This window comes from Pteropus medius, unplaced genomic scaffold (genome assembly GCF_902729225.1).
Source record: "Pteropus medius unplaced genomic scaffold, Ma_sr-lr_union100, whole genome shotgun sequence".
In the NCBI taxonomy this organism is placed as follows: Eukaryota; Metazoa; Chordata; class Mammalia; order Chiroptera; family Pteropodidae; genus Pteropus; species Pteropus medius.
Window position 1 is genome coordinate 49,899,981 of NW_024349800.1, and position 27,491 is coordinate 49,927,471.

The window sequence follows — 27,491 nt, forward strand, 5'->3', positions numbered from 1 at the left end:
CTTGCCAGTTAACGCAGGTATAGAAGGAAAGTTGCCAGAAAGGTCTTGTTAAGAAGATAACTGATTTGACACAGGACATCTTTAGTTGGCTCCTGAGGCCTGCAGAGTTTATGACTGGCTATTTCTGCTTTCAAGAAAAAGAGAGAAAATTAACTAGAATTCATCACCATTACGATTAGATTCCACTTGGAATCTAAAACACACATAGTCAACCCTAAGAACTGAAATAGAATCAAATGTTTTTAGTTCTTATTTGATGCTAAATAGTTTAATACACATACTCATGAGAAAACTGTACAAATGGATTTTCCAGGGGTTGGTCCTCAATCAGCATGATCGATTGGTCTATCTATCTATCTATCTATCTATCTATCTTTCTATCTATCTATCTATCTATCTATCTATCTATCTATCTATCCATCCATCCATCCATCCATCCATCCATCCATCCATCCATCCATCCATCCATCCATCCATCCCATCTGTTTGTTCATTTATTTATTTGTTTATTTGCTTGTTTATTTATTATTTATTTATTTAACAAGCACATTCACATTGTGCTTAGTAAGCACGCAAAACTATTTTAAGTTCTTTACCAATAGTAACTTAATTAACACATACAAAACGCTATTATAATCTCCATTTTCCAGTGAAGGAAATTGAAGGGCAGAGATGAACTTGTCCAAATCACACAGCTAGTAAACGTGGAGCTGAAATTCAGACTCTGGAGGTCTCCTCCGATCTGTGTTCATAACTACCATGCTACGCTCACATTCGTCAATTTCTTGAATGTCTATTATGTGTTTAGAGCTTTGTGAATTCTGCAGTGAGTCATGAGTTAGGTATAAATCGTGGTCTCTGCCTCTCAAAGAGTCTTTCAATCTAGCTGAGATATAATCTTTGTGCAGAAAACAATTAGGAAGCCCCAGGATGACAAATTGTTGTAGTTGACGAGAAGAAAGTGGGATCCTGGACCTGAATTAGCTGGAGGAAGAGTGTGACAGGAGGGAGGCAGGCCTTGAAGGAAGTGGAAGTGTTCTATGGACGGGTAGGGTGAGATGGCAGGAGGGAGCATGGATGTTCGTGAGGGGGAAGGCTGAGAAATCCATCTTCCTGATGGGTGGGCACATGCTGGGGAGCAGCTGGAAATGAGGATTAGATGGGAGCACCAGGTCTGATGGGGAGCTGCCCAGGGCAAAGATTCAGAAACCCAAACTCAATGTCTTAGTCAAAAGGCAAAAGGGGAGCCATTGCAGGCTCTCAAGCAGGGTCATAATATAAAGCACAGGAAACTGGGAAGTAAGGAGTGGCCAAGGTGACTTTTGATGAAAAAAAATACAAACGTGGAGTCTTAAAAAGGTTGAAGTAGTTTAAGCAAAATTGGTGGTGTGGAGATGTACCAGGGCAAAATGCCTTTGCATGAGATCCCTTATGGTAGGCAGATGACTCCCACTGACCCACACCTGTACAATCCCCTCCCGTTGGAAGTGGGAAGGACCTTGTGAATAGACGGCATACCACACCCATGATTAGGTTCTGTTATGTGGTACAGTTGATTTTAAGGGAGATTATTTCAGTGGGCCTGCGCTAATCAGGTGAGCTCTTAAAGGGACAGGTTCTTCCTAATGAAAGGGATTTGAAGTCAGAGAGATTTGAAGTGTGAAAGGGATTCAAAATGAAAGAGTCTGTGTTGCTGGCTTTGAAGATGAAGGGGCCACATGGCGAGGAATGCTGACAGCCTCTAGGAGCTGAGATGACAGTCAGCAAGGAATGGGGACTTGAGTCCATGAGCTGTAAGAAACTGCATTCTGCCCAACCATGTGAACTTGCCAGAGGACCGTGAACTCCAGTTGAGAATAGAGCCCAGCTGACCCTTTGACTACTTTGGGAGACACTGAGCAAAGAACCCAGTTTCATTGTGCCCGGACTTTGGACCTACAGAACTATGAGCTCATAAATGGGTATTGTTTTAAATTGCTAAATGTGGTAATTTGTTACAAAATAGTAGAAAAGTAATATAACCCCTACGAGGGTACTAGGTACCACTGGAAGAGGGAGGAGAAGGGATGCCCTCTGTGTGGCTGGGGAGGGAAAGTCCCCTCACAAAGCATTCGTGGAATTCTTTAGTGCAGCTGTGGGTGATTCAGAGAGGAGCCCAGCTATGCTGATCCCAACCAGCACAGCCAGGCCAGAAGGGCAGTGGGTCAGCAAGAATGGGCACAGACAGTGTGGCAGCAGCTGGTCTAGAAAAAAAGGCAGCATGGGCACAAGATGGACAGCAGGCCAATTTTACTGCAAAGCTGAAGTGAGTGGATCAAGTAATCTAAGAGACCGGAAGACAAGCCAAGGCCAAGCCTGGAGTGGAAGCAGGCAGTCACAGCCACAGCCTGGGGACCAACATTTATCGCATGTACGCCCTGTGCCAGGCACTGTGTGAAGTGTTTTCATGCATCCCCTCATTAACTCTCACAATAATCATTTATAAATGGTAAAAGCCATCCAGCTCTAAGGCACTGATAGCAGTGTTATTCCTCCGGGGATGAGTGGTGTTTTATAAAGTACCGCCTCAGGGAGGAAGAGTGCTCACTCCACCGTCTGCCTGATACATGTCAATTCTGTGATGCCTTCCTCTGGTCCAGGCAAGTTTAGAGCCATAGAGTGTCAAGGAAACTATTCGCATGCAGCCCACTAAGAGGTCACAGGCTGTCTGAAAGGGGTGACTATCCAGCTCTGGGGTGTCAGGAGTCCCTGAGCGGCATGGTGAAAAGGGCCTCAGACTGAGACTCTTGCATTCTGGTCCAACTACCTCTGGGATTTGGGGCAACTCATTCATCTTCTTATCAGTGGGAGGGTGGCACTAGATTTCTAAGGTCCCTTCCAGCTTTTTAACAAGAATAAAGATATAAGTGAACTTGAGGACATCAATGAATAAGCAAGATCACATGAGTCTGGATCCTGATAAGCAGGAAGTGTTATTACAGAGCTAAAAGACTAAAAAAGTCATTTTGGCCAGGATTAAACATAAATGGACAGAATACTGGAGACAAGGTAAAAGAAGAAAGAAAGTGAGAAGCATTTAAATGTTTAATTCCGAGAGAGCAAATTTCAAAGGCAAAGAGCACACAGAGTCTGCCCAATGGATAAATGGATAAATGGAAGCCTTGGTAAGGATGCTGGCAGACAGGGCACCAAAGGGAATTCATGACCAATGGAAAAAAAGCTTCCTAGATGCCTTTTCTGTCCATTTATGTTTAATCCTGGCCAAAATGACTTTTTTCGTCTTTTAGCTATGTAATAACACTTCCTGCTTATCAGGATCCAGACTCATGTGATCTTGCTTATTCATTGATGTCCTCATATCTCAGGACTCTGCCAGATTGCGTCCAGTCCTCTGCAGCGGGAGAGAGGAAGGAGGGTCAGGACTCCCCACTGGGGGTGAGATCTGGCAGGCGTTCCTAGCAATGCCACTGAACATTCAATGAGCCGGTCCCATGCTGGCCAAGCACCCTTCTGGTTAGGGTTTGGCTTCCCCTGTAGGTTGACTATAAGAATAGAAGTCCTGCTGGTGCTGACTGAGTTAGTGGGAAGCTGTCTCTGTGACCAGATGGTCCTGCAAAGGGAAAGGGAGTCTCTGGGCCCTCAAAGAAGGACAGACCCAGCAGGACTACTACTTGATGACACCACTACCACAGCCAACTTCTCTCTCACTGATGATGGTTTCTATGGGCTATAGACAGGAAAGCAGAACATGGGGCCAGGGAGACTTAGCAAGTACAGGGTAGGTTTTGGGAGCCCACTGATGGGACCCTAGAATGTAAATAGGAAAGAAGCAAGTAAATAAAACTGGCAAGGGCGAGGCAGGACCAAGCTTTCAAAGGAGATTTAGATGTCGGCTCTGCCTTGTAAGGTGGGAATCAGACAGGCAGCAGGAGTAACAGCCAGGACATTGTGCCACTCAAAACAGCTGAGTAAGCTCCTTAATGCATCTGTCAGTGCTAGAATCATCAGGGCTGCTTTAAAAAATACTGATGGGAAAGAGGCAGACTTAGAGACATTAATTTCACTGCTTTGGAGTGGACCTGGACATTGGTGTCTTTTAAATTAAAATCCCCCAAATAGATTTAACGTAATTTGTTGCCAAGGGTTGAAAACCACTGGCCTAGACAGTCATTATTAATATATTTTTGGAGGAGCAGGAAGCAGAAAAGGCATCTAGGAAGCTTTTTTTCCATTGGTCATGCCTGCCTCCTTCATCATCTTAGTGAAGGGGCTGTGCCTACAGTTTAAAAAGCCTGATTCTGATATTCCCACCTGATGATGCAGAACCACTGGTGGGGTAGAGCTCAGAGCCTGCATTAACATTCTTTATTATGTAATATTAGACATACACAAAAGAATAAATGTAACTTATAATTAAGTCAAGTAGAATAATAATAAAAAACCTCACGACCCAACTGAAATTTTAGACCTTTACTAACCCAGTTGGTGTTACTGGTTCTCCCTCCTCCCCTGATCCCCCTGCCTCCCCATAGGACATAACCTTCTTCTTCAGTGGGCTCTGCATTATTAACAAGCAAGTGGTCCTGGTACCTCTGGAAACCCAGGTTTTGGGCCTCTGGGAGGGCGGGGTCTGAAGGTTGGGAGGGTGTGGTGTTTGGGGATAAGGATCAAGTGACCAGCTGTGAGCATGAGATGCAGAGCCAGGGGAGCCAGGCAGAGCCTGCCACAGCCTCCGATAGAGGCAAAGGCAGGCAAAGCGTTTGTTAAAGAAGTACTAGAAAAATCCCTTTAGACTCAGTACAATGGAGACCCAGATGCTCTCGAAAAAGCCAGGCTCTCAATGGTTTTGTTTTCCCAGCCCTGGCTGCTGCTGCCAAATCAACAAGCTCGCAATGGCTTAGAGGATGCAGAGAGTTCAAGGCCCTGGGGATCTGCCAGACAAGAACAAAAAGATGCAACTTGATCTCTCTTTCACCCTAGGGTAATCACTCAGGTGAGCTTTTCCTTGGGATTATTATTCCATTATAAAACCAGATGCTTAAAGCGAATCAACTGCTATCTTTCTTAGAAGGTACAAAGTAGGTCAGCGGTGATCTGCCAGGGTGCACAGCCTCTGCGCAAGAGCCAGTGAATAATTAAAACCACATGTCGTCTCTGGGAGCGGCACTGCAACAGGAGAGCGTTTTCTCTCCCCAGGAGATTGTTGGGAACCAGAGAAAAGAGGAAGCCAATAGATCCAGTGGCAGGAGCACCAACGTGGAGGGGAAATCCAGGAAGGAAGGGAGCGGGTACTGGGGTAGGAAGCCAGTTCTTGGGAGGCCGGGAGGCCTGAGGGGTCCAGGGAGGACTGGGTCATGGCAGTGTTACAAAATAGAGCTCAATACGAGTCGGGGCACAAGGACAAGGTGTGATCTTGCTTAGTTAGGGTTAGGATATAAGCAAAGGGTCTGTTTAGGTGACACCAGCAGCCAGGGTGGCTTGGGGTCTGTGGGCCCTTAAATTCCCCACAATTAGGGCCTGACATGGATAGAGGGTGCCTGAGGTATCCTAAACCTGCAGGCACTGGAAGAACTGGGGCCTTTGATCACACAGGGGCTTTTACGTGTTTTCCAGAGGCAGCTGCTCCCATGGATTAGAGGCCTGGGAAAGATCGAGAGTCGCCCTCCACCCTGCACAGAGATATATGTGCAAAGGTCTTCATCGGCTATAAAGAGCTAAAGGCTCTCAAAGGAAAAGCTGTCACTCCTGGCTAATGAGGTCCTGGCAGATGACAGAGTGGAAAATAAGACAAAGAAGGCCAGCCTGCCCTCCAAGAGGCTGGTAAACAGAGTAGTGACAGTGTGGCATCCGGCCATGGGCTAAAGGTCTCCCATGTGGGGACTGCAACCAGACAGTTATAATTTTTTGGTGCAAGTCCTGAGCGTACTACAGAATGGACCCCGCATGGACTGGGTGGTTATCAGTGATGTTGATGATAAATACTGTGGCTTCTCTGTGACTGCTGGGAGTATACACGATTACAACCAATTTTGAAAAACGATTTGGCAGTATCTCCTACAGCTGAACATATGTTACCCTATGACCTAGCAATGCCACTCCTAGGGAAATGCCCAAAAGAAATGTGTGCATATAGGTTTGCCAAAAGACGTGTACGAGAGCTCTCATAGTGTCTGTAATAGCCCCAAACTAGCAACCACCGAAATGCCCACTGGTAGCAAAATGGGTAAATACCATGAGGTGCATCACACATGGAATACTATAAAGCGATAAAAGTGAATGACGACACAACATAGATGAATGTCACAAAAATAATGCGGAGCAAAGGAAGCCAACATGAGGGTACAGACTGCCTGATTTCATTTCCATCAACAGTCAAAACCAATCTATGGTGAATGTACTAAAAAACCATTGATTTCTGCACTTCAAATAGAAGAACTGTACGGTGTGTGAATTATATCTCAGCTCGACTATTATTTATTTTTTTTAAATGATGGTATTAGAAGTCAGGAATAGTGGTAATCCTTGGTGAGGAGCAGTGACTGGGAAGGGGCACAGGAGGGGCTTCTGGTGTTGGTAATGTTTGGTTTCTTGATTTGGGTGCTGGTGACAAGGGTGTGCTCAGATGTGACAATTCTTTATCTGGACCAATGGGGTCCAGAAAAATTGTGAGTAGAAGGTAGGGAGGGTCTACCCACCGCCTCTCCTCCCTGGGTGTGGCTAGAGTGAGCAGGTGTGGCCCCAGATGCCAGAGAACTAGGCCTGGAAGCATCTTTGCCTCAGCATAGCCATCCAGGGGTCAGGTCTGCTGCTCTTGAATTGAAAAGAAGGCATATCCTCAGGGAGACCGTAAGGGCCATCTGCCTGAGGTAGGCCAGCCCATAGAGCTGTGATCCCAAGGCCAGGCCCTGTCTGTCCCGGCAGCCTCAGCCAGGTTCTTCAGGGGTGGGTTTGGGGGAGCCTTGTCAGTGGCTGTCTAGCAGCAGAAGCACTTGAGTCCCCAGGAAGATGGATCCCAGTGGGAGAAACTTGGGCATGGGAGAGGGGCTCCCTAAGAACTCCAGGCAGAACAGAGGTGGGATTTTAGGATACAGGGCCAAAATAGGACGCAGGATGACAGCCATGGGGCCAGGAGCTGAGGGATCCTTTTTACCCAGGAAGCATTAAAGGCCAAGTCCTTTGTAAATCAGACAGGACAAGAGGCTGCTGTCAGGGCCAGGGGCTTGTGGCCCTTGAGGTTCAGATTCAATTCTGCATTTTAAAAAATCTTCATAGGTGATTCTGATGCATAGCTTGGTGTAGAGACCCATGTGGGTAAGCATCACTCATTCATTCATTTAACAAACACTTACTGTGTGGCTACTCCAGTTCCAGGTCAGTGCCAGGCTTTAGGAAACCAGAAGAATATTGTCAGGTCTTGCCCTTAAGGAGCCCACAGTCTGGTATCCAGGGATAGGCTGGCATGTGACAGATAATTACAATGCAGAGAGGTGACAGCAATGACAGAGGTTCTGGAGCACAGGAGAAGCGTAAAAAAATCCACTTGTGGCTCCTTTTGCAAAATGTAATTTCCTCCTAATTCATTTGTTTCACAGGTCCGAATTTTTGTATTCTGCATTCAAGAACCTATAGTAGCTGAGGCTCAGCTCAGTAACTATTAAATATTATCCATGATAACGCCTTCTGAAAGAGGGGGCACTACCGGTAATTTTCAAGCTGTTTTTAAAAATAATGAACAAGCTCAGAGAGCTAACAGAAGATAGCTAGCTATGTCAGTTTCATAATTTCTGCCATAAAAATCATCCTGAAGAAGCTTACCTATTTTTCACAGTCTTTGGGAGAATTAATTTAGCTTTTCATAAAGGAGTCCATCAGATCAACCCCCACCCCCCACCCTCCACCATATACATGCATAATAACAAACACCCCTAATTCTCTTCTTCCTCTAGGTCTGTATTACATGACATAAAAATGTAAAAATAAAGTCAGTCACATAGATAAGTGATGTGATCAGCAAAATAGGCCTAAATATATCCTTTTCTATAATCATGGAAATCTATGATATCCAGCCTGGAGTTTCCAATTTTAGTCGGCGCAATGGCCCCCTTGAGAGCACCCTTCTCCTTTAAGCAGTATAGTAGAGGCACCCTGTTCACATGAGCACCCTGTTGTTCAATATAGCCAGGAGCAGCCCCAGAAACAGAAGCAGGCAAAGCAGAGGCGCCTTCAGCATACAGGAACGTTACCTTGGTCCCGTGGTAGAAGTCGTCCACGCACGTGGCGTTCATGAAGGTCTGGTGGAAGTGAGTGCTGGTGTCGATACCCCCAGGGATCACCAGTTTCCCAGTGGCGTCGATCACCTTGGCCCCTCCAGGGATCATGAGCTCACGGCCCACCTGTTGAATGATGCCATTCTCAATGTAGACATCGGCCTCGTGGGTGCAGTCATCATTCACCACTTTGCCTCCCTTGATGAGGATCCGTACGCTGGCTGAATTGGCAAGCATGTTCCTAAGGAAGGTGAGAAGGGGGGTGGCACAGGTCAAGGTTAAAATCCCTTTTCACTGTCACCAAGGTCCCACCCCTTCCCATCAGAGTCCAAACTCTATGGGCAGAGTTAAGTGTGCGGGGATGAGGAGGAAGTTTCTCCACGGCCTGAGGTGTTGATCTTACAGCCAGCTGGGGTCACTGACCTCACAGCAGGACTTATTGGGGATCATGACACAGTGGTGAAGCTGCGGCCCAAAGAAACATCAGTGATTACCTTCTTGAAATGCTGTGTGGGTTCTAAAGCCTTTTGATATCTACTGTCTCATTTTCTTCCAGAAACAACCTGAGGACTGGCATTTTACAGATGACAAGCTGAAACTGCTCAGTAAGGGATTTATGGCTATAAGAAGCTAAGCCAAACCCAGATGTCTTGTATGACCAATATCTCTACTACAACTCACGGTCCTGAAGACAGCAGAGGCTCCTGCAGCGTGTCTCAGAGAGCCAAATTCTCCAAGCCTCACGCTGTTTAATTTATGTCATTCTTCACATAGATTCTGCTTCAGTTCACCCTCCAGTATTTGCCTCAAAAAGTCCACAACCTCAGCTGGTTGTACATTAATAAGCTCATCTGAGGAGCTTTTTAAAAGCACCTACGCTCAAGCCCCACATCCAGAAATTCAGATTTATTTGGTCCATATTAGATCTTCAGAATCTTTATTTTTTTAAAGCTAGAGAAGTTCTTCAAAGTCACACAACCGGTTTGCAATAGAGTAGGGATTGAAAGCCAGTCACCTTCAGAGCTCTTATGGACTGAAAGTTTGTGTCCTCCCAAAATTCGTGTGCTGAAGCCCCATCTTCCGGTGTGGCTGTATTTGGAGATGGGGCCACTAAGGAAGTTTTTAAGGTTAAGTGAGGTCATAAGGGTGGGGCCCTGATCAGATAGGATTCGTGTCCTCATAGGAAGAGACACCAGAGAGCTCTCTCCCCCGCCCCCTCCCCCGCCCGTGCACCATGTGCACACACAGAAGAAAGGCCACGTGAGGACACAGAGAGAAGACGGCCATCTACCAGCCAGGAAAAGAGTCCTCACCAGAAACAGACCATACTGACACCATGATTCAGACTTCCAGCCTTCAGAACTGTGGAAAAACACATTTCTGTTGTTTAAGCCACCCAGTCTGTAATATTTCATTATGGCTGCCTAAGCAGATTAATACAAGAGCCTACACTCTTAGCTATGAGCCATCCTGCCAATATGTAAGGACAGTGACCCAACACTGGATTTTAAGCTGCCTGATGGAGCCACTTCAACGTAAATAATGGCCCAGCTGGTAGACCTGATTTGGCACAATGCCGTCATTTCCTCCCAACCCTCGCAGACTTCCAGCTTCAGGCCGGGGCTGCTGTTGTCAGACCTGCCTGCAGGCCTTCAGCCTTTGGTGTTACCAAGGGCTTGGGACACTCAAGGCCAAGACTGGTGTTTGGATAATAGAGCACGGTTGCTGAACACACTCCCGGCCCATGGTGCTTCCCAAGAATATCTTTCTAAAATGAACACTTGTGTGCACTAAAAGATTCTGTAACTTCACCCCTTTCCAGTATCAAGCACTTCAGACAACTCTGAAGAAGGCTCAGGCCTTACTCTCAGGAAATTCAGTTTACTGGGTGAGAGAGACACAAATAATTGCATTACCGAGTGACTAAAGCATAAAGGGGACACTTATTGCCTAAAGACCTTAAAACTAACTTGCATGTATCGGTTTAAACTGGGTGTCTCTCACTATGTACCAGACTCAGAGCTATGAATGAGCAAGACTAGCTGTTTGGTGACGGTCTTGTTACCCCAATGACCTTTCTACATTTCTAAATTGTCTGTATGGACAAAATGCTTAATCCCTCCTGGTCCCGCCCCCTCCATGTGGAGGGTTGACATTTATTATGCTTCTCACCTCCCCCAGTAACCTCATTAGCACCTTACTCCTACAGCTTCCCCTGCTAGTCTTTGCTAAACTAAACAAAGGAAAGATGTTACTGGCATCTATTTCCACGGCGTGCCTACTGTCTGTGTGTGTCCCAATGTGCGAACATAACAGAGGGAGGTGGGTGGATGAGTGTGGAGACATCTTGGATCTCTCAGAAGAGTCCCCCCAAAGGGAAAAGATTTGGGTATAACTTTTGAAATACACGCTCTCGAGCACAGCACGTGCAGCTTTGACTGTCCCTCGGCAGCATAGTTGGAGAACACGCTAGTCAGTGGTCGTGGTGTACAGACGGTCAGTGTCAGTTTTACTAATTTATGATGCTTCGAGTCACTCATTTTATTCCAAAAACATCATAACTGTCTAACAGAGCCAATATCTGGACCACTGGGTAACTTCATGCAATGGACTGAATGTTTATGTCCCCTTCAAATTTACATGTTCAAGGCTTCATCCCAATGTGATGGTATTTGGAGAGGGGATCTCTAGGAGGTATTTAGGGCTTGAGGGTGGAGCCCTCATTAGTGGGATTAGTACCCTTATAAGAAGAGACAGGAGATCTCTCTCTCTCTCTCTGCCATATGAGGACACAGGAGTAGATGGCTTCGGCAAGCAAGCAAAAAAGTTCTCACCAGGAACCAAACTGGCCCATACTTTGATCTTGGACTTTCCAGGCATCAGAACTGTGAGGAATGAGTTTCTGTTGTTTAATCCACCCAGTCTATGGTATTATCATAGCAGCTCAAGCTGACTAAGATACCACGTTAGACAAAAATGAACATTACAATATAATCATCATTAAGTAACACTGGGTCCTAAAATAAATGTCACCTCCTTTAAAGGCTTTAACTATATCACACATTCCCATTTGTTTAACCAAAAACTTTGATCATCTAGCTATTTTGTCTATGCAAATGAAAGATTTCAAACCACATGTCTGTCCTCCCAGGCAGAAATGGAAAATACGCCAGAGAGTTAAATGTTATTACAAAAAATAAATCAGAGGGATGGAATTCTAGAGACACATAAACTCACTAAGTCTACGCTGACTTTGCCTCCAGTCTCTGGACTTCACCAACAGTGACCTTGAATCGAAAGGAACCGATACAGGACTAACAGGGTGGTGTTATGCTGCAAATATAGGGATCTCAACAATTTTACAATTTATTCAGAGAAGTAATGATGCCTTCCACAACAAGATGGTTGTTACATTCAGCAAGCCGAGTCACAGCTTGTATCCCCCAAGTTCCTGATTCTGTTGCTTGGGTTCCTTATGTTCCTGAACCACTGATAGGTTAGATCTAAGGTGACATGCAAGCTGGGGAAATGGGGACTTCTGGTGGGGTGGAGGGGATAACACTATAATCTGGGAGTACAGTCTTTCATGAGAAAGCCTCCTCGTGTTTAAAATAGTAACAGTTATTGCTATCCGCTATCCAATAAGTGTCTTGCTGCATAACAGGAAATTTCCCACACCACCCACCCCCCTGCCTCCTTTATTCCTGTTGAGCGATTCCCAATGCAGAATGGCACAGGGGGCATCTTGCTGAGTGGTGAGTCAAGGTTATGGCAGCTGCTGCTTCTCGTTCATGATGTGCACACACCCCACACTCCTAGAAGGTGCACGATGTTAGTCCTGCCAAGGAAATGACAACCCGACACTATGTTTTGGAATTGCCTGTTTCTGTCATCACCTTCCACAGTTCCCGTGTGCCTGCAGGGAGGTGCGAGACAAGGAGAGCCTGCTCAGTCTGTCCTGCACAGCTGTCTCCTGCCTACGGCTCAGCTGGAAGACACCAGGAGACTTTGGGGTTCAGCGCAGACACAGGGGGCCAGAACAGTGCAATGGGGCCACTTCTTGCATAAAGGCTTTAAAACTAACCTGAGGCGTACTGGTTTAAGATATATGTTTCTTCTTTTTAACAGGCATTGGTTTAAGACTCACATGTCCTCTTTGGGTAGAATCCACAGAAAAATGTGTGATTTTACAGACAATTGGTCGCTGTGATATTAAGAAACATGCAGGATGAGAGCTACACAACTGCCCTGTGACATAAAGGCACTGTGGCATTAAGCCAACCCTAACGGCAGCCAGGGGTAGTAACTGGAGGGGTGGCTGAAGCCAGCTCAGGTCACTGGAAATGCACTGGATGGCACGGCTTTTCCCTTGCCCCAAGTATATAACATATGGCAGTGGTTTGGGAGAAGAAAATGAAAACATGCAGCTATTTTTCTTCGGATCAGTTCATAGGAAAGAGAAAGAAACAGTGGGAGAGCCGTGCCAGAAAGGTGGGTGCGTGTACTTGCAGCACCCTGGGGCAACTCCGGAAAGGGAGTCTCTTTGAATTGAAACATGAGAACATATTAAAGGTTCAACAGAACACAAAAGCCAAAAAGAGAACTTTGAGGTGAGTAGGAAATAGCTAAGTGTTTGAGTTAAAAATTTAATTTTTAACAAAGTTAATCTGCTTTCTTAATAGCAAAGCTCAGACAATTTTAACTAATATTAAGGCACAATATAACTTCATAATTAATTCTTAAGGGGCTTTTTTAACTCGAGTAGATTTAATGATGTTTACAACATACACGTAAAGTATAAAGAATAACGACACAGACACCTATGAACTCGCCATTGTCATTACCGTTCTGTACTCACCCCTCATTTGCCCCATCCCACATCCTCCTCCTCAGAGGTAACTAATTCCCTAGTCCATTTGTAGAACTAATGACTAGAGACAGGTGACAAGTTAAAAAAAAAAAAAAAAGACAAGATCATGGCTGTTCCTGCCCCATGACCATCAGTCATGAGTTTTCATCTGCCCTGATGTCTTCAACACCTAGTTCTCTGTAAGCAGGAATCGGAGAGCCTATTCTACGCTCGTAATGAGGGAGTGCGGGCATTGCAACATTACCCAAGTGCCCACTGGACCATTCCGCTGGGATATTCCACTAGCCCTGTCCAAAACCACCTGCGCCATCCCCAATCACCTGCCCAGAAATATGCAACTCTTCCTGGATTCCTCTCCAACCGAGGCCACTGTCAGCAGCCAGGAGGGTTGGTAGGAATCGTGAGCCTGCTTTTGGTCACCTGGGAGTTTTGTGCCAAATGTTTTGAGGGATTCTGGAAGAAGAAGACAGCTCGCCATGGGGAGAGGAACTAGGGAAGGTCTGTCTTTCATCTGGGGCTCGGAGTCTCCCAGGACTAGTGGGAACTTGGAGACCAGGGCCCTGAACAGGTAGCAGGGCCAGTCAAGCCAAGGGGTAGCACAGGAGGGCAGAGGCTAGAGAGGCTGTGGCAGATGTTACACACACCCTGAATCCATAAACTATTTCTGCACCTACCTGCCTAGCCAGGAGGCCTCTAATGTCCCACAGGCCATTTCCATTCACCGACAGTTGGACAGGATCACGTCTATGGGTGGCAAGAGCGGGCTGGCCCAAGGTGCTTGTAATTGGAGACCATCTATACAAGACCATGAAGCATTTGAGCCTGGAGTACGGCCACCACCTTTGTCACCGCACAGTAAAAAAGGTAATACGGGACCAGGTAGGTTAGGAGAGGGCAAGACTCCAGGTGACAGTCTAGCCCCAGGGTTGCCTCTCCAAGGCAGTAAGAGGAAGAAAGACAAACACGCCCAAGTCTGTCCAGGTGATGAAGGGTGGCACAGTGAACAAGGGCTAGTTCCTGAGAAAGCGTAAAAAAACACTTTCAGGACAAAGGAACTGCCACAAGTAAAGCCCAGCGGTGGGCCTGGCTTCTGGGCAGGTATATATAAATCCAGCAGCAGTGAGTCCTTAAGAGGCTAAGATCAAGTAAGAGGTTTTAATCCCATGGCTTCATCTGACCTGGCCTGGCCCAGCGTGGCTGGGCTTAGTGAGCAAACACCATCAGCGCACAGGGGCCAAAAGCGAAATTCCAAAGGATTAGCCAGGAGAGGGTGGTAAGAAGCGGGGCTGCAGGCCACTTGTTCAACAAGATTAGCAATGAGAGAAACAGGACAGTTGTCGGAAGGCAAAGCGGAGGGTGCGTGCAAGTGTGCGAATAGGCTTCTCTGTGTGTTGACACAGCCCAGGCACGCACAGTCTGTGACACGTGGGCAGCAACCGAGCTCCTTTCAGGTGCCCACTCACTCACCGCAGCCAGGTGGCTTTTCGTTTGAGGCTCAGGGAGGCCGAGCACCAGTGAATAGCAGTAAATGTGAGCTCGATACTCCTCCGTGAGCCCAGCCGCTCCAGGCCCTGGCAGAAGGGCAAAGGGGGTGTGCACACACTGGATTCTCGACCCCTGACTCAGGCTTTCGCCAGAGAACATCGGGCCTTTCATGACCAGTAGAGTCACCATCACTGTCCCCGCCCGTCCCTCTCCCTCTGGTAGATTCCTCAGCCCTGCTGTGCTTTCCATGCTCCTGCCAGCTGTCTCCAGACCCCAGAAAGAATTTCATCGGCTCCCTTGGAAGGATGGCAGCTGCAGCTCAAGGGCCTGCAGTGGCCCATAGAGTGGCTGCTTCCTAGGATGCCAGCCAAAGGCGCAGGGGGCAGGCGCCCTCTGCGAGGAAAGAGTTGGAGGCGAGGGCTCTTCTCAGTCTGAGACCTACATTCTCAGGTAGGGGGTGGGGAAGTCACGAGCAGGGGAAAAGCATGCGTTTTCCTAACTATAAAAGAATCACAAACCTGGGCTACCTGACAAAGGCTAGCTTTGGGACATGAAATTAGGCGGGAAAAATAAAACTACTTTTTTCTCTTTTAAACTGAAAATTAGTATGAACTACAGCCATATACAACTTCTCAAAAACAATAATTGAGGGCAAGAAGCAAGGCAAAGTCGTAAATATGGAATGATCCCATTCATATAACATTCCAAGTTAGGCAAAAATGAATTCCAGTGTTCTGGCATACGGAGGTAGAACAGGAAGGAAAACCAAGGGACTGATTATCAGAAAAGTCGGGGGCTGTGTCTGGGGAGGGGCACCTGGTGGGGGAAGCTTCTCGAAAACTGCAAATACTCTAGTCTTTTACCTGGAAGGAAGTTACACGGGTGTTTGCTTTACATTATTCTTTAAACTGTACTTATATATTTACTGTACTTTTTTGTATATATCTCATAAAACATTTAAAAATTAAAAAACAGAATTGCATGCCAGTATACAAAAATGACATGTCAAATATTATTACAACCATGTACAAATATGCACACAAAAAACAAACCAAGTGAAAATAAACAGCAAGGTTTGTGTTATGGGATTAGAGGTAATTTTTCTCCTCTAGTTTTTCAAAATTTCTATAATATTATGTTGATTTTATAATGAAAAACCAATATGCTAATTTAAAACCACATATATATGTTAGTATTGTTTGAAAAACACTTGAAATGAGGTAAAAAAAATTTTCCGCTCTTCCTTTTAGGAAGTGTTGCCTTCATTCTGCCACCTTCTGGAAGATTTCCTAGAAGGACTGGGCTTTAGGACAAAGCCAGTCTCCTTCCTTATTTCGACTCAAATAAATTTCAGAAGGGCAAGGATTTTTTTCTCTGTGATATGAGACTCCTTCAAAGTGGTACCAGATATTTCATCTTGTGTTAAAACGTGCTTCCAGCTCTCTCTCCCAAATGTAATGGTTTTATCTGCCATTGGTTTTACACCAATAATGCCTCTGCCCAATCAGTGACATCCCCCATCCTGTGCCTACTTCTGCCAGCTGCCTTCTCAAGACCTGACTCATTTCTATCACTGAGGCAAACAGGAATGAAATTTTACTCCAATCCAGAATTCCTGGAGCTTGAGAAGCAAATCTCTTCAGTGCTTGTGGAAATACATGACTAATGGAACCCAGCTTTAGGGAGATGGGTATCGGTAGGTGAGCCGCTACAGGCTTGATCATCCCCTTGCCAGAGACAAACTCACAGATGAGACAGCCAGGTTCATGCGGGAAGCACTGTGACCACTAGGAGTGACAGGCCAAGCGGGCACTCAGTGGGCTTAAAGAAAGGACTGTGGGTGAAAATGACCAGCTGCCCTTGACTGGGGCAGTTCTGTCACTAGCCTGACAGTGTCCGAATTCCAGAGGCCTGTTTTAGAGAGTAGTGAACAGGAGCACGTGAAGATGCAAAGGATGCAAGTGGGGTATGAGGAGGAAATGGAGTGGACAGTGGGGTAAGGCAGCACCGTGAGCACTGAACTTAGCTTTGTCCCTTTAGCTGTGTGGCTGTGGGCACATCCTTAACTGCTCTAAGCCCGTCTTCTCAGCAGCCAAGTGGACACCACTAGCATATCCTTGCCTTTAAGCTCTTTATGTGTCGGCTCACACATAATTTCATATGAACCTTACGACAATCTTATGAGGTAATTAGACATTATTATCCTCTGTTGTGGTTGAGGAAACTGTGGGTTGGAATTCATATCTATTAGAGTGGAACTCCTTGAGGGGCAAAGCCTTATTTCATCTTTCTAAGAGCTTGGCATGCAGAGGGGACTCCTGAAATGCTGGGTGAAGGGAGGAGGGAAGATTTATCAAATGAGGTAGTGGTGTGAAAGCACTTTGCATACAAAGTGTCAGCCACAGTAACCAGTTATTAGTGACAGCAAGGAAGCCTTCTAAAGAGTTTTGTGCAGGTCCAGGGGGTGTTTGGTACAAAGCCTGGGACAGAGGAACAAAGGAGGCATTCTCTGGAATGAAAAAAGACAGGAGGCAGAAGTAAGCAAGTGTGGGCTGGGAACGGCAAGCAGACTAATGGCCTCAGGGCCAAGAGGTTAGACTGAGATGAGCAAGCAGCTTGGAGAGCCCAGGTGTGAAGTCAAGCAGAGCGAGAGGCTCAACCTTCTGAGTGAGACCCTGGGGCACCGTGGAGCATGCGGAGTGGGGTTCTGAGTATGGTCCGGGGATGAAACGTGATTTGGGGGCTGGTCTTCCCACTTCTGTACCTGGCTCGGGTTGACTGGAGGCTGAGAGAGCAGTTGACTGCAGTAACCCAGGCATGAGGATGTACTTGGGTTAATTGGGTGGTGCCCACAGAACAGAAAAGGGTAGAGTGGAGCTGAGAAAGGACCGAATGCCAAAGTTTCTCTGGAGGAAAAGGAAAACAGACTGGGGATGACAGTCAGAATGGCAGCGTGGGCAAACAGGGCAGAATGGAGAGCTGGTGTGGACACATGGAGACCAGCTGTCAGGGCACGCCTGTGGTCTGTGGAAACCCAATCATAAAACTGATTTCAGCTTCTCTCCAGGAATCCTTTAGATCGGTCAGGAGATGGTAACTGACCCAATCGGCCAAGGTAAGGAAGTAAGAGAACACTTACTGAGTGCTACTGTGTGTCAGGGGCTATGAGGGTATTTACACATGGCATTTACTAGAAACCACCGCAGTTGCCTTTGGAGGTGATATGCTATCTCCACTTGACAGATGGAGGTGATGACACCCCAACGTCATACAGCTTTATGGAAAAGAATGGAAGTAGGGGTAATTCTAAACACCAAATAACATCAGATCAGAAGGTCTGGACCATGCTAATAGGTTAATATTTTGATTTACTCATGTGATGAACATTTAGAAAACATTTCAAACAAAATACTCAAGCACCGTCCATTCCACCTACTAAATCTGCTTATCTGTCTCGTTTTCTCCAAACCTCGGCCTCTGTTCAGGTCCATATTAGCTACCTGAACTATGATATCACTATTACTTGGGTACTTCTAATTGGTCTCCCTGCCTCCACATTGTTAGCTGTTGAGATTGCCAATATGCAAATTGGATCACAGAGGCAGGCTTAGCACCCACTATGTGGTAGGATACTAAGTGCCAGAAGCTACACCAAGCCCCCAGGAGCTCACAAGTTTGAAGCAGAAAGAAACACATAAACAAAAATTTCAGTATGAGAGAAGAGAAGGGCTGTGTCAATACCAGAAGGGGCAGGAAGCACTAAACACTGACCGGGACAGAGGACTGCTTCTCAGAGGAAGTGGCCTTGAGGCGTCTTGATGGTTGCTTAGGAGCTTGCTAGGGAGTGGGGGAGGAGCCAAACAAGAGAACTCCAGACAGAAGCCAGTAGTGTGATCCAGCTCAAAGCATGTAGGATGGCTGGTGTATCTGATGGAGACTCAGGGGTCAAGTCACCCGAGATCTGGCAGGACATGCTGAGAGAGTGGACCAGGGGCTGAGTGCAGTGGGAAGGCTCGCTGGTATGGCAAGCAAAGAAGTTACCTCATTAGATTTGCATTTTAGGTAAAAAAAAAAAAAAAGAGTTACAAAGTATGAGAATAAAACAAAGATATGTTTATAAATTTTAGATCGGTTAAGCTTTTCTTAGCATAATCCAAAGCTAACTACTTTTAATGAAGACAAGTAAAAATGGGTTATGACATATTTAATGAAGACAAGTAAAAATGGGTTATGACATATTTGCGACATATAAACCAAGGATTAATATCTGTAATATACAAATGCACTTATAAATCTTAAGAGAAAGACAAATAACTACTTCGATAGAAAAAAATTGGCAAAGAATACAAATAGGCAACTCACAGATTTGGCGTGAGGAGGCATAAATAGCTCATAAGCAAATGAAAAGAAGTTCATCTTTATTAATGATCAAAGAAATGCAAAAGAAAACAATGAAATCACATTTTTCACTATCATAATGGCACAGACGAAAGAGAACAAACAATGCCCAGAGCAAGCGAGAAAAGCATGTATCTATACCCTGCTGGCAGGAGTTCAAATTGGTACATTACCAGAAGAAAATGTGAAAATCTATATGAAGACTTAAAATGTGCATTCACATCTAAGAGTTTCTCCTAAGGAAATAATTGGACCATCGCACAAAAATGTATCACGAGGGTCTTTTGTTGCCTTGTTGTTTATAATAGCAAATATTTCGAAAACAAGTTTAAGGTCTGTCAATGTGAGGACTGTTTAAATAAATAATGATATATTCATACAGAAGAAGGCCAGGCAGCCATTAAAAAGGATGATGAAAATCTCTAAGTACTGACATGGGAGGTTGTAAGAGAAGAAAGCAGGTTACAGAACAGGCCCCATGGTATGCTATCTACTTGTGTATTTACATATATTCATGAATGTGTGTGTGTGTGTGTGTGTGTGTGTGTGTGTATAAAACTCTCTTAAATATAAATGAGCTTTTTTGCATAAAACACTGGGCAGGCTATTGACTAAACTATTAACTGCAGTTGTCTCAAAAAAGGAATCACAGCAAGACTCAATCTCTATATTATTTAATTGTAAAAATATTTTCATAATAAGCTGGCTGTGGAATCAACAGCAGCACTGGTCAAGGGGGCAGTAGCAGCAGAGTAGACTCTGAGGACGTCTGTGCCAGGACAGGCAATTCACTAGCAGGCTAACATCTCCATCATTAATCTGTACATCTAATGGCCTACTGGATCCTCTACTTTGACTTCGCACTGGCCCTTCAAACTCATCACATCTAAAATGAAGCTCATTAAACTCTGTCTCCACTAGGCTTCTCTTTCACTGCAAGACTCTTTCACTGAGTCCCCCTTCTCAGTGAAAGACACCCCACCACCTATCCAGGGAAGAAGCCAGCACCAGGAGCATCATCTTCATTGAGGAGAACAAATGACAGGGCCACCTTCCCAGGCAATAGCGATGGTCCCCTTCCTCCATCTGTTCAGTGGGACCCCAGAGAAGAGAGTATTTTCTCAAATGACTGCAAAATAGGAGCAGAACACCCCCTTTAACACGGCCCATCTGACTGTTGCTTTCCTTAAATGAATGGTTGGAGAGATGGAGCAATTGACTGTTTGAGGTTCGAAGGTTTTTTTTCTGGCAGTTGAGTCTGAAAAAGTAGAGATACTTTCATTCACTTAAACAAAAAGAGGTAATGAGCCTTTCCTTGGAGCCCTTGCTGGGCTATGGAGCACCTGCTGAGTAACTGCCAACAAAAGAGATGAGTAAGTCTACATCTCTTGAAAACAAGTCAATGGGGTAATGGGAAGTCTGACTGTCTGCCCATCTAATTAATTCAGCCTGAATGCCGGCATTTCCTCTTCACCTGCTCCTGCTAGAGGAGACGTGGAGTTGGAATTGATGACAGACACCTAATTACTTTTATAAATACAATGTATTCCCTTCTACTTCCCAGATAGGCTGGCCAAATTCCCTGGGTTCCCAAGCCCTGGCAGCCTCTTACCCTGGACGCTCAGTCCAGGCCAAGGACCAATCCATGAAGGCAAGACTAAAGACTAGAGTCTAACACGCTGAGACTCCGGGTCAAGGCACCGGGCACCGGACAAGCCCTGACCGTGCTCCAACTCTTCTGAGGCTGAGAGTCAGACCCCAGACTCCAAATCAGGTCTCTGGTTCTCTGTACCCAAGACCTATTGTAAAGGACCTACTGTCTATCTCATTCCCAGCAGGCTGGCACACCTTTCGTGGAATCGTCGAGCCCTGCCCATCTGTGTCTAAGGCCCCTCCACCTGTCGGCACACTCTCCTGACACCGACTGCCTCTACTTACCACTTGTGCACACACTCCTGTCACTGTGCTTTAGCTGCCTGTTTGCTGCCAAATGACTGCCTGGCTTCTCTGCCAGCTGTGGTCTCTGCTGTCACGGGTGTTTGCCCAGCGAAATGAATTCCTCTAGTGTCTGTGACTAGTTGTCCCCTCGCCTCACCCATTCTGATGCTAGCCCTTCCCAATATGCCTGATTCTGTTGTAGTTTATTGTGACTGATTGCTTTTCTGAGAATTGGCAGAATGAGGCAGTTTACAAAATTAAAACAAATTTATCTTATAATGCCCTCAAAACCATGATGAATTTAACAAAATATGTGCAAAACGTGTACAATGAGAACTACACAACACCGTTGAGAGAAATTAGAGAAATAAATAAAGAAATATACTGTGTTCGTGGACTGGAAGGCAATATTGTTAAGATGTCCACTCTCCCCAGTTTGATCTGGAGATTCAACACAACCTCTATCAAGAAGACATACAATGCAATAAAAAAAAAATGAGCAAAAGATTTGAAAAGACACTTCACAAAGAAGATTCAAATGGCAAATAAGCACATGAAAAGATATTCAGCATCACTGATTATCAAGGCAATGCAAATTAAAACTATAACGAAATATCGTCCCATTAGAAATAAGAAGTATGCCCATTAGAATGGCTAAACTTAAAAAGACTAATTATATCAAGATTAGCATGGATGTGAAACAACTGAAACTCTCATGCATTGCTGGTGGAAACGTAAAATAGTCTAACTGCTTTGGAAAATATTTTGGGAATTTCTGTAAAGTTAAACATACATTTATCAAACTACTCCATAGTCCCACTTATACTTGTAGCAACTTTTTTCATAATAGCCCCAAACTGGAAACAACCCAAGTGTCCACCAACAGGTGAATGAATAAACAAATTGTTAATACAGTACTAAATCCAAACAGTACTAAATGCTCAGTAATAAAAAGCGAATAACTCCCAGGGAATGGGTGAAATTTTTGCAAATCATACATATGATAAGAAACATATATAAAGAACTCAGTTATAAAAAGACATATAACCCAATTTAAAAAAGGATCCGAACGACATTTCTTCCAGATTTATAAATGGCCAATAAGACATGAAAAGATGCTCAACGTCATTAGCCATCAGCAGAGAGATGCAAATCAAAACTATAATGCAATATTACTTCATACCCACTAGGATGGTTATAATAGAAAGTCAGATAATAACAAGTGTTGGCAAGGATGTGGAGAGAAATTGGAACCCTCATATACTATAGTGGAAAAGCAAAATGGGGGAACTGCTTTAGAAGACACTGTGGTAGTTCCTCAAAAAGTGATAGAATTCCCACAGGACCCAGGAATCCCACTCTTAAATATGTACTCCAGAGAAATAAAAACATATGCCCACACAAAAATTTACACGTGAATATTGGTAGCAGCATTATTTATAATAGCCAAAAATAGAAACAACCCAAATGTCCAACAACTGGTGAACAAATAAACAAAATGTGGCATAGCCACACAATGGAATATTATTCAGCAATATAAAGTACTGATTCATGCTGGAAGCTAGTCACAGAGGATACGTATTGAAACCATTTATAGCTTATGGGCCATACAAAAACAGGCAATGAGCCCGGATTTAGGCCACAGGCCATCATTTGCATGATGGATCTATAGCTATAGCAGAGTTTCTCAGTCTTGGCATGACTGAAAAATTTGGCTGGTTAATTCTTTGTTGTATGGAGCAATCCTGTGCATTTAAGGGTTTTTAGCAGTATTCTTGGTCTCTACCCACTAGATGCCAGTAACACCTGTTCAGTTGTGACAACAAAAATGTCTCAGACATTACCATATGTCCCCTGAGGGGCAAACTCACCTCTGGGAGAGCAATGCTGATCTATAGGGAGAGCAGATCGCTGGTTGGTGGGAGGAGAACGGGCTGACTAGGAAGAGGCACAGGAGCAGTGTGTGTGTGGGGGTGTGTAATAGAAATATTCTATATCTTCATTGTGGTGGTGATTATTGAGGTTTATAAGTATGTAAAAACTCTGAAATGTCCATGAAAATGGTTGTGTCTACTCTATGAAAATTATACCTCAACAAAGCTGATTTAAAAACAACAACAACAAAATATTTAAAAGGATTTCTAAGGGGAAATCAGAAAAAGAAGAGCTATAATGTAGTAGGAATTACACTTAGTGCTAAGCTTCTGGGCAGTCCAAGCAGGGAGTGGCTTGTAAAGGAAACACTCTTCTTTTTGGATAAAAGGGAAGCCGATTCACCCACCAGGAAAAGCCTATTGGACCCCAAATAATTCATTGCTCCCCTCCACCAACCAAATATTCCAAAGAAGGTTTCAATCAGAATGTTTTAGAGCAGGCAGGTCTGCTCTCTGTGTAGATAATTCTAGAATTTACTGGATTACTCTTTCAGGAAAATAAGAAACATGACAGATATATTTGACTGCAGTTTTGCAGATGGTGCAGAAATATTTTTTCCAACGGCTATTTCTAATATAGAGCAAACATCAATAAAAAGCTGAGGAAATACCATTAAATTTTAACTTAATGTGGAATGTTAAAGTGATATAGTCCAATTATAAATTTACATCTGGTGATCTAACCTACGCTATAAAGAGAATGCAAATAAGTCTTGTACATTTTTTAACTAGTAATGGTAATGAAGGTTTCTAAATATTATTCCTCATATGGGCCACCCCAACCCTAGCCAACGTCTAAGCCAAATTTATGCTCCCTGATCTCCTCTTCCCTCAGCCTAGTGTTCCAAAATTGAGGAACATGTACAGGTGACTTTAGGACATACACGTATTCAGACATAAATGACGACTCATGAGTGAGAAGGTGGTTCCTTTTTCTGTTCTCTTTCTGTACTTCTGATTAAGTCAAGGAAAGCATCTCAGTTGACAGGCATGTACCTTCTAAAATGCAGCACTTGCTAATTTCTCTTTTTAACAAAGGGAAGAGTCAGGTTTAGTTTGTTATTGGATTTAATAACACTGGCTTTCACTGTATTTATTTTTCTAACTATTGACTTATGGCAAATATTTCCACTTATGGTGTTGATATGTTTCTTTCAAAACTAAGTAAAAAAGGCAAACCTATTAAACAAAAATATAAAGCATCAATCACATATGGTACTACAATATGAAAAATGAAAGGAAGGTATATGCAAATGACTCAGGTGGGTAGACAATACTCTCAACCAGGGGTTACCAAACTTTTTCTGAAAAAGTTTTATGGTTTGTGGACCACATTCGGGCTCCGTCACATTCTCTTTTTTCTTTTTAAGTAATCCCTTAAAATTGTAAACATCATTCTTAGCTCACCAGGCTGGACAAAACCTCCCCGGTCATGGTTTGCCAATCCATACCCTAGGACCTCTGCTATCTAGTGAGATAGCCACTAGTCAACATGTGGCTACTAAACATTTGAAATGTGGCTGGTATGACTGAGGAACTGAAATTTTAATTGCATTTCTTTTTAAGTGGCTAAGACACCATACAGTGCAGCTCTAGCCAATGGTTAAGGACTGTATACTTATTTCATACCAGGCTTAAAAGAGAACATCAATGGAAAAATAACTGCCTCTCAACCTTCTTTTGACTTTCCCTGCCTCTACCGGTTCATCAAGAGTTGTCAATAAATTACATTTTGATGGCAAGTCACAGTCATTATAATCAGGAAAAAAGCAAGGATGCCTTCCTTAATCACAATTACTAAACGATGTTTTCAATTTCCAAAAAAATGTAATAAAAAAATTAAACCCTCATGATAAACATGGATAAAAAGAGAAATCGTGTTGTGATTGTATACCTAGAAAACCTAAGAACATTGGTAAGATCACAGATTATAAGATAAATATAATAAAATCAGTGTATTTTTTCTATGCTAGCAGCCAACCCACTAGAAATAGAAAAAAAAATGTTGTGTTTACAATAGTGAAAAATACTGCAAAACACTTAAACATGGAGAATGGTCCAGAAAAGGCGAATCTAAATGTAAACCATTTTCTCGATTTTAATCTTGTTCTGTCTAGTGGTTGCCCAGGGCTGGGGGTGAGAAGGGGAGTACTGCAAATGGCCTTGAGATTTCTTTCCGGGTGATAAAAATTTTATAAAATTAAATTGCATGATAGTTGCGATTTATATATACAAATAATCAGAGGATTGTACACTTAAAATGGATGGATTTTATTGTATGTCAATGATACCTCAATACGGCATCTCACACACACACACACATGAAGATCTAAACAAAATGAAACAAATACATCCTTAGATGGGAAAAGTTAATATTGCAAAATATCAATTCTTCCAAAATTAATAACACACACGTAATGCAATTCCCAATGGGTCTATTTTGAAATGGATAATAATCGAATTGAGAAGAATCAAGAATATTATGAAAAAGAATGCTGTGGAGGCGGCACAGGGCTTCCGTAGGAACACAGAAAGATGCCATATGAAAGTACTGTAATTAAAACTGTATGGTATCAGCATATGACTAGACAAATAGAGGAATGCAGCAGAACAAGGTGCTTGGTAGCAGATTTCAGTTAAATCCAACAAAAGTGATATTTCAATTTGGCAGGGGAAACATGATTTACTTAATGGGTGGAGCTGGCATCATTGGCTATTTGTCTGGAAGAAAATTAAGTTGGCTTCCTACCGTACAGCATATACCAATATCTATACTCTATCTGGAATTTATTTAAATATAAAACATAAAACAATAAAAATGTTAGGAGAAAGCCCAGGAAACTACATGTACAGCCTAGGAACAGGGGAGAACTTTTAGCTCAGTCTGGAAACCCAGAGCCATAAAAGAAAAGTCACGTTTCTGACTTTATAAAAAAAATTTAATTTGGTAAAGTAAATGATAGCATAGAAATAAGTCAATAGATAAACAATAAATAGTCTGGGAAAACACATGCAATACATATCACATCTACGAGCTCTTACAAATAGGAGAAATAAAACCATGAGAAAGATGGCCACAAGATATGAATAAGTGATACACAGAAGAGCAAATCTAAATGACCAACATACGAGAAGATGTTCAGCCTCCTCTCTAGGAATAAAGGAGATGCAAATGAAAGTCACAATAAGAATGAATCACTTCACCATTTGCAACGACATGGATGGACCCAGAGGTCACTATGCTGAGTGAAATAAGTCAGACAGAGAAAGATAAATACCATAATATTTCACTTATATGTGGAATCTAAGGAACAACAAGAACAAACTAATCAAAAGCAGACTCACAAATATAGTGGACAATTTGGTGACGGATGGGGGTGGGGTTGTGGGGCTGGGAGAATGGGGTGAAGGGTTAAAAAAGTACAAATTAGTAGTTGATAGATGGTCACGGGGATGGGGAGCATGGCATAGGGAATGCAGTTAGCATTAATATGTTGGCGAGGTGGAAAACCAGAGGAGAGAAGGAACAATTAGGGGGACTATTTTATAAATTACATAAATGTCTAACCAATGTCCTGTATACTTGAAACTAATTTAAATAAATAAATTTTTAAAAAAAGAACGAATCACTTCACATCTACCGGACTGACAAAAATTCCAGGTTGATACCTGACACTGACCAAACTTTGGGGAGGAGGGGTGCAGGTTGGGTGTGGTCGTGAGGGCGATGCTGATGGAAATGTGAATTATGACATGCTTTTGGAAAACAGTCTAAAAAGACGTCTTAAAATTTTAAAAAGATCTCGAGTCAGCCACTCCACTCCTAGGACTGTATTCGTAGAAATAAAAGCATGGGAACATAAGGGGACATGTACAGAGCGATCCACTGCAGCACTGTTAGTAGGGCAAAACCCAAAAAGCTAGAAACATACCGAACACCTATCAATGGAGAATAAGAGAAAATCCCGTATTATCTAATGGAAAACTGTTTCTCTACTCAAAACACTTCTGACACTAACTTCCCCCAGGCTAAAGGCCAGTCACATAAGACTAGGAGAACTAGCGAGTCTGTGCAAATCCACGCAGATAAAGACAAGGTCTCCTCATTGTCCACCCTCTCAGGCCCCCTCTTTGTTACACACCTGAGCACACAGACCCCGAAAGGGGAAGAGCAGGAAGAAGGTGGAAGCGTGGGGGTGGGCGTGTGCTCAGTTGCCACTACCTGCTTCAGTCTGTCCCCTCCCCCTGCTGCCCAAGACTCCTCCTCCGACCCGTCCTTGGCCCTATCCTGCAGTTTCACAACCATCTCTCTGCCTGAATGTCCTCTTCCCCCAATCCTGCCCTAACACGTTGTCAGGGAAAACCTTTGATGTACCTCATGGCCAGGGTTATTCTCTCAGCCCCGGGCCCTGCTCCACTTGAGTTATACTCTGCCTCTTCATGGATGGTTAGTGACACCGTCTTCAAGGCCGGTGCCTCCCTCCACCTTTTCCTGCCCACAGGACTAACATGGTGCCTGGCTAGTGGCAGATGCTCAGAGAATGTTAATCATCTTCCCTTTTAATCATACTCAAATGATTCCACTTCTGGATTTTTACC

The 27,491-nt window shown here is 44.0% G+C and overlaps 1 protein-coding gene across 2 annotated transcripts in view; it reads right to left on the reverse strand.

Moving 5' to 3' along the window:
• Positions 1-27,491, reverse strand: part of DPYSL5 (dihydropyrimidinase like 5) — a 75,156-nt gene that overhangs the window by 39,520 nt on the left and 8,145 nt on the right. The window contains exons 1-2 of one of the 2 annotated variants that reach the window (XM_039887604.1): positions 13,477-13,481; positions 8,244-8,508 (exon numbers count right to left, since the gene is read on the reverse strand). In XM_039887604.1, the coding sequence (XP_039743538.1) occupies positions 8,244-8,504 (261 nt within the window). In that variant the 5' untranslated portion in view covers positions 8,505-8,508; positions 13,477-13,481. Of the gene's footprint in view, positions 1-8,243; positions 8,509-13,476; positions 13,482-27,491 lie in introns of those variants that run through there. The other variant, XM_039887603.1, reaches the window with a different exon arrangement.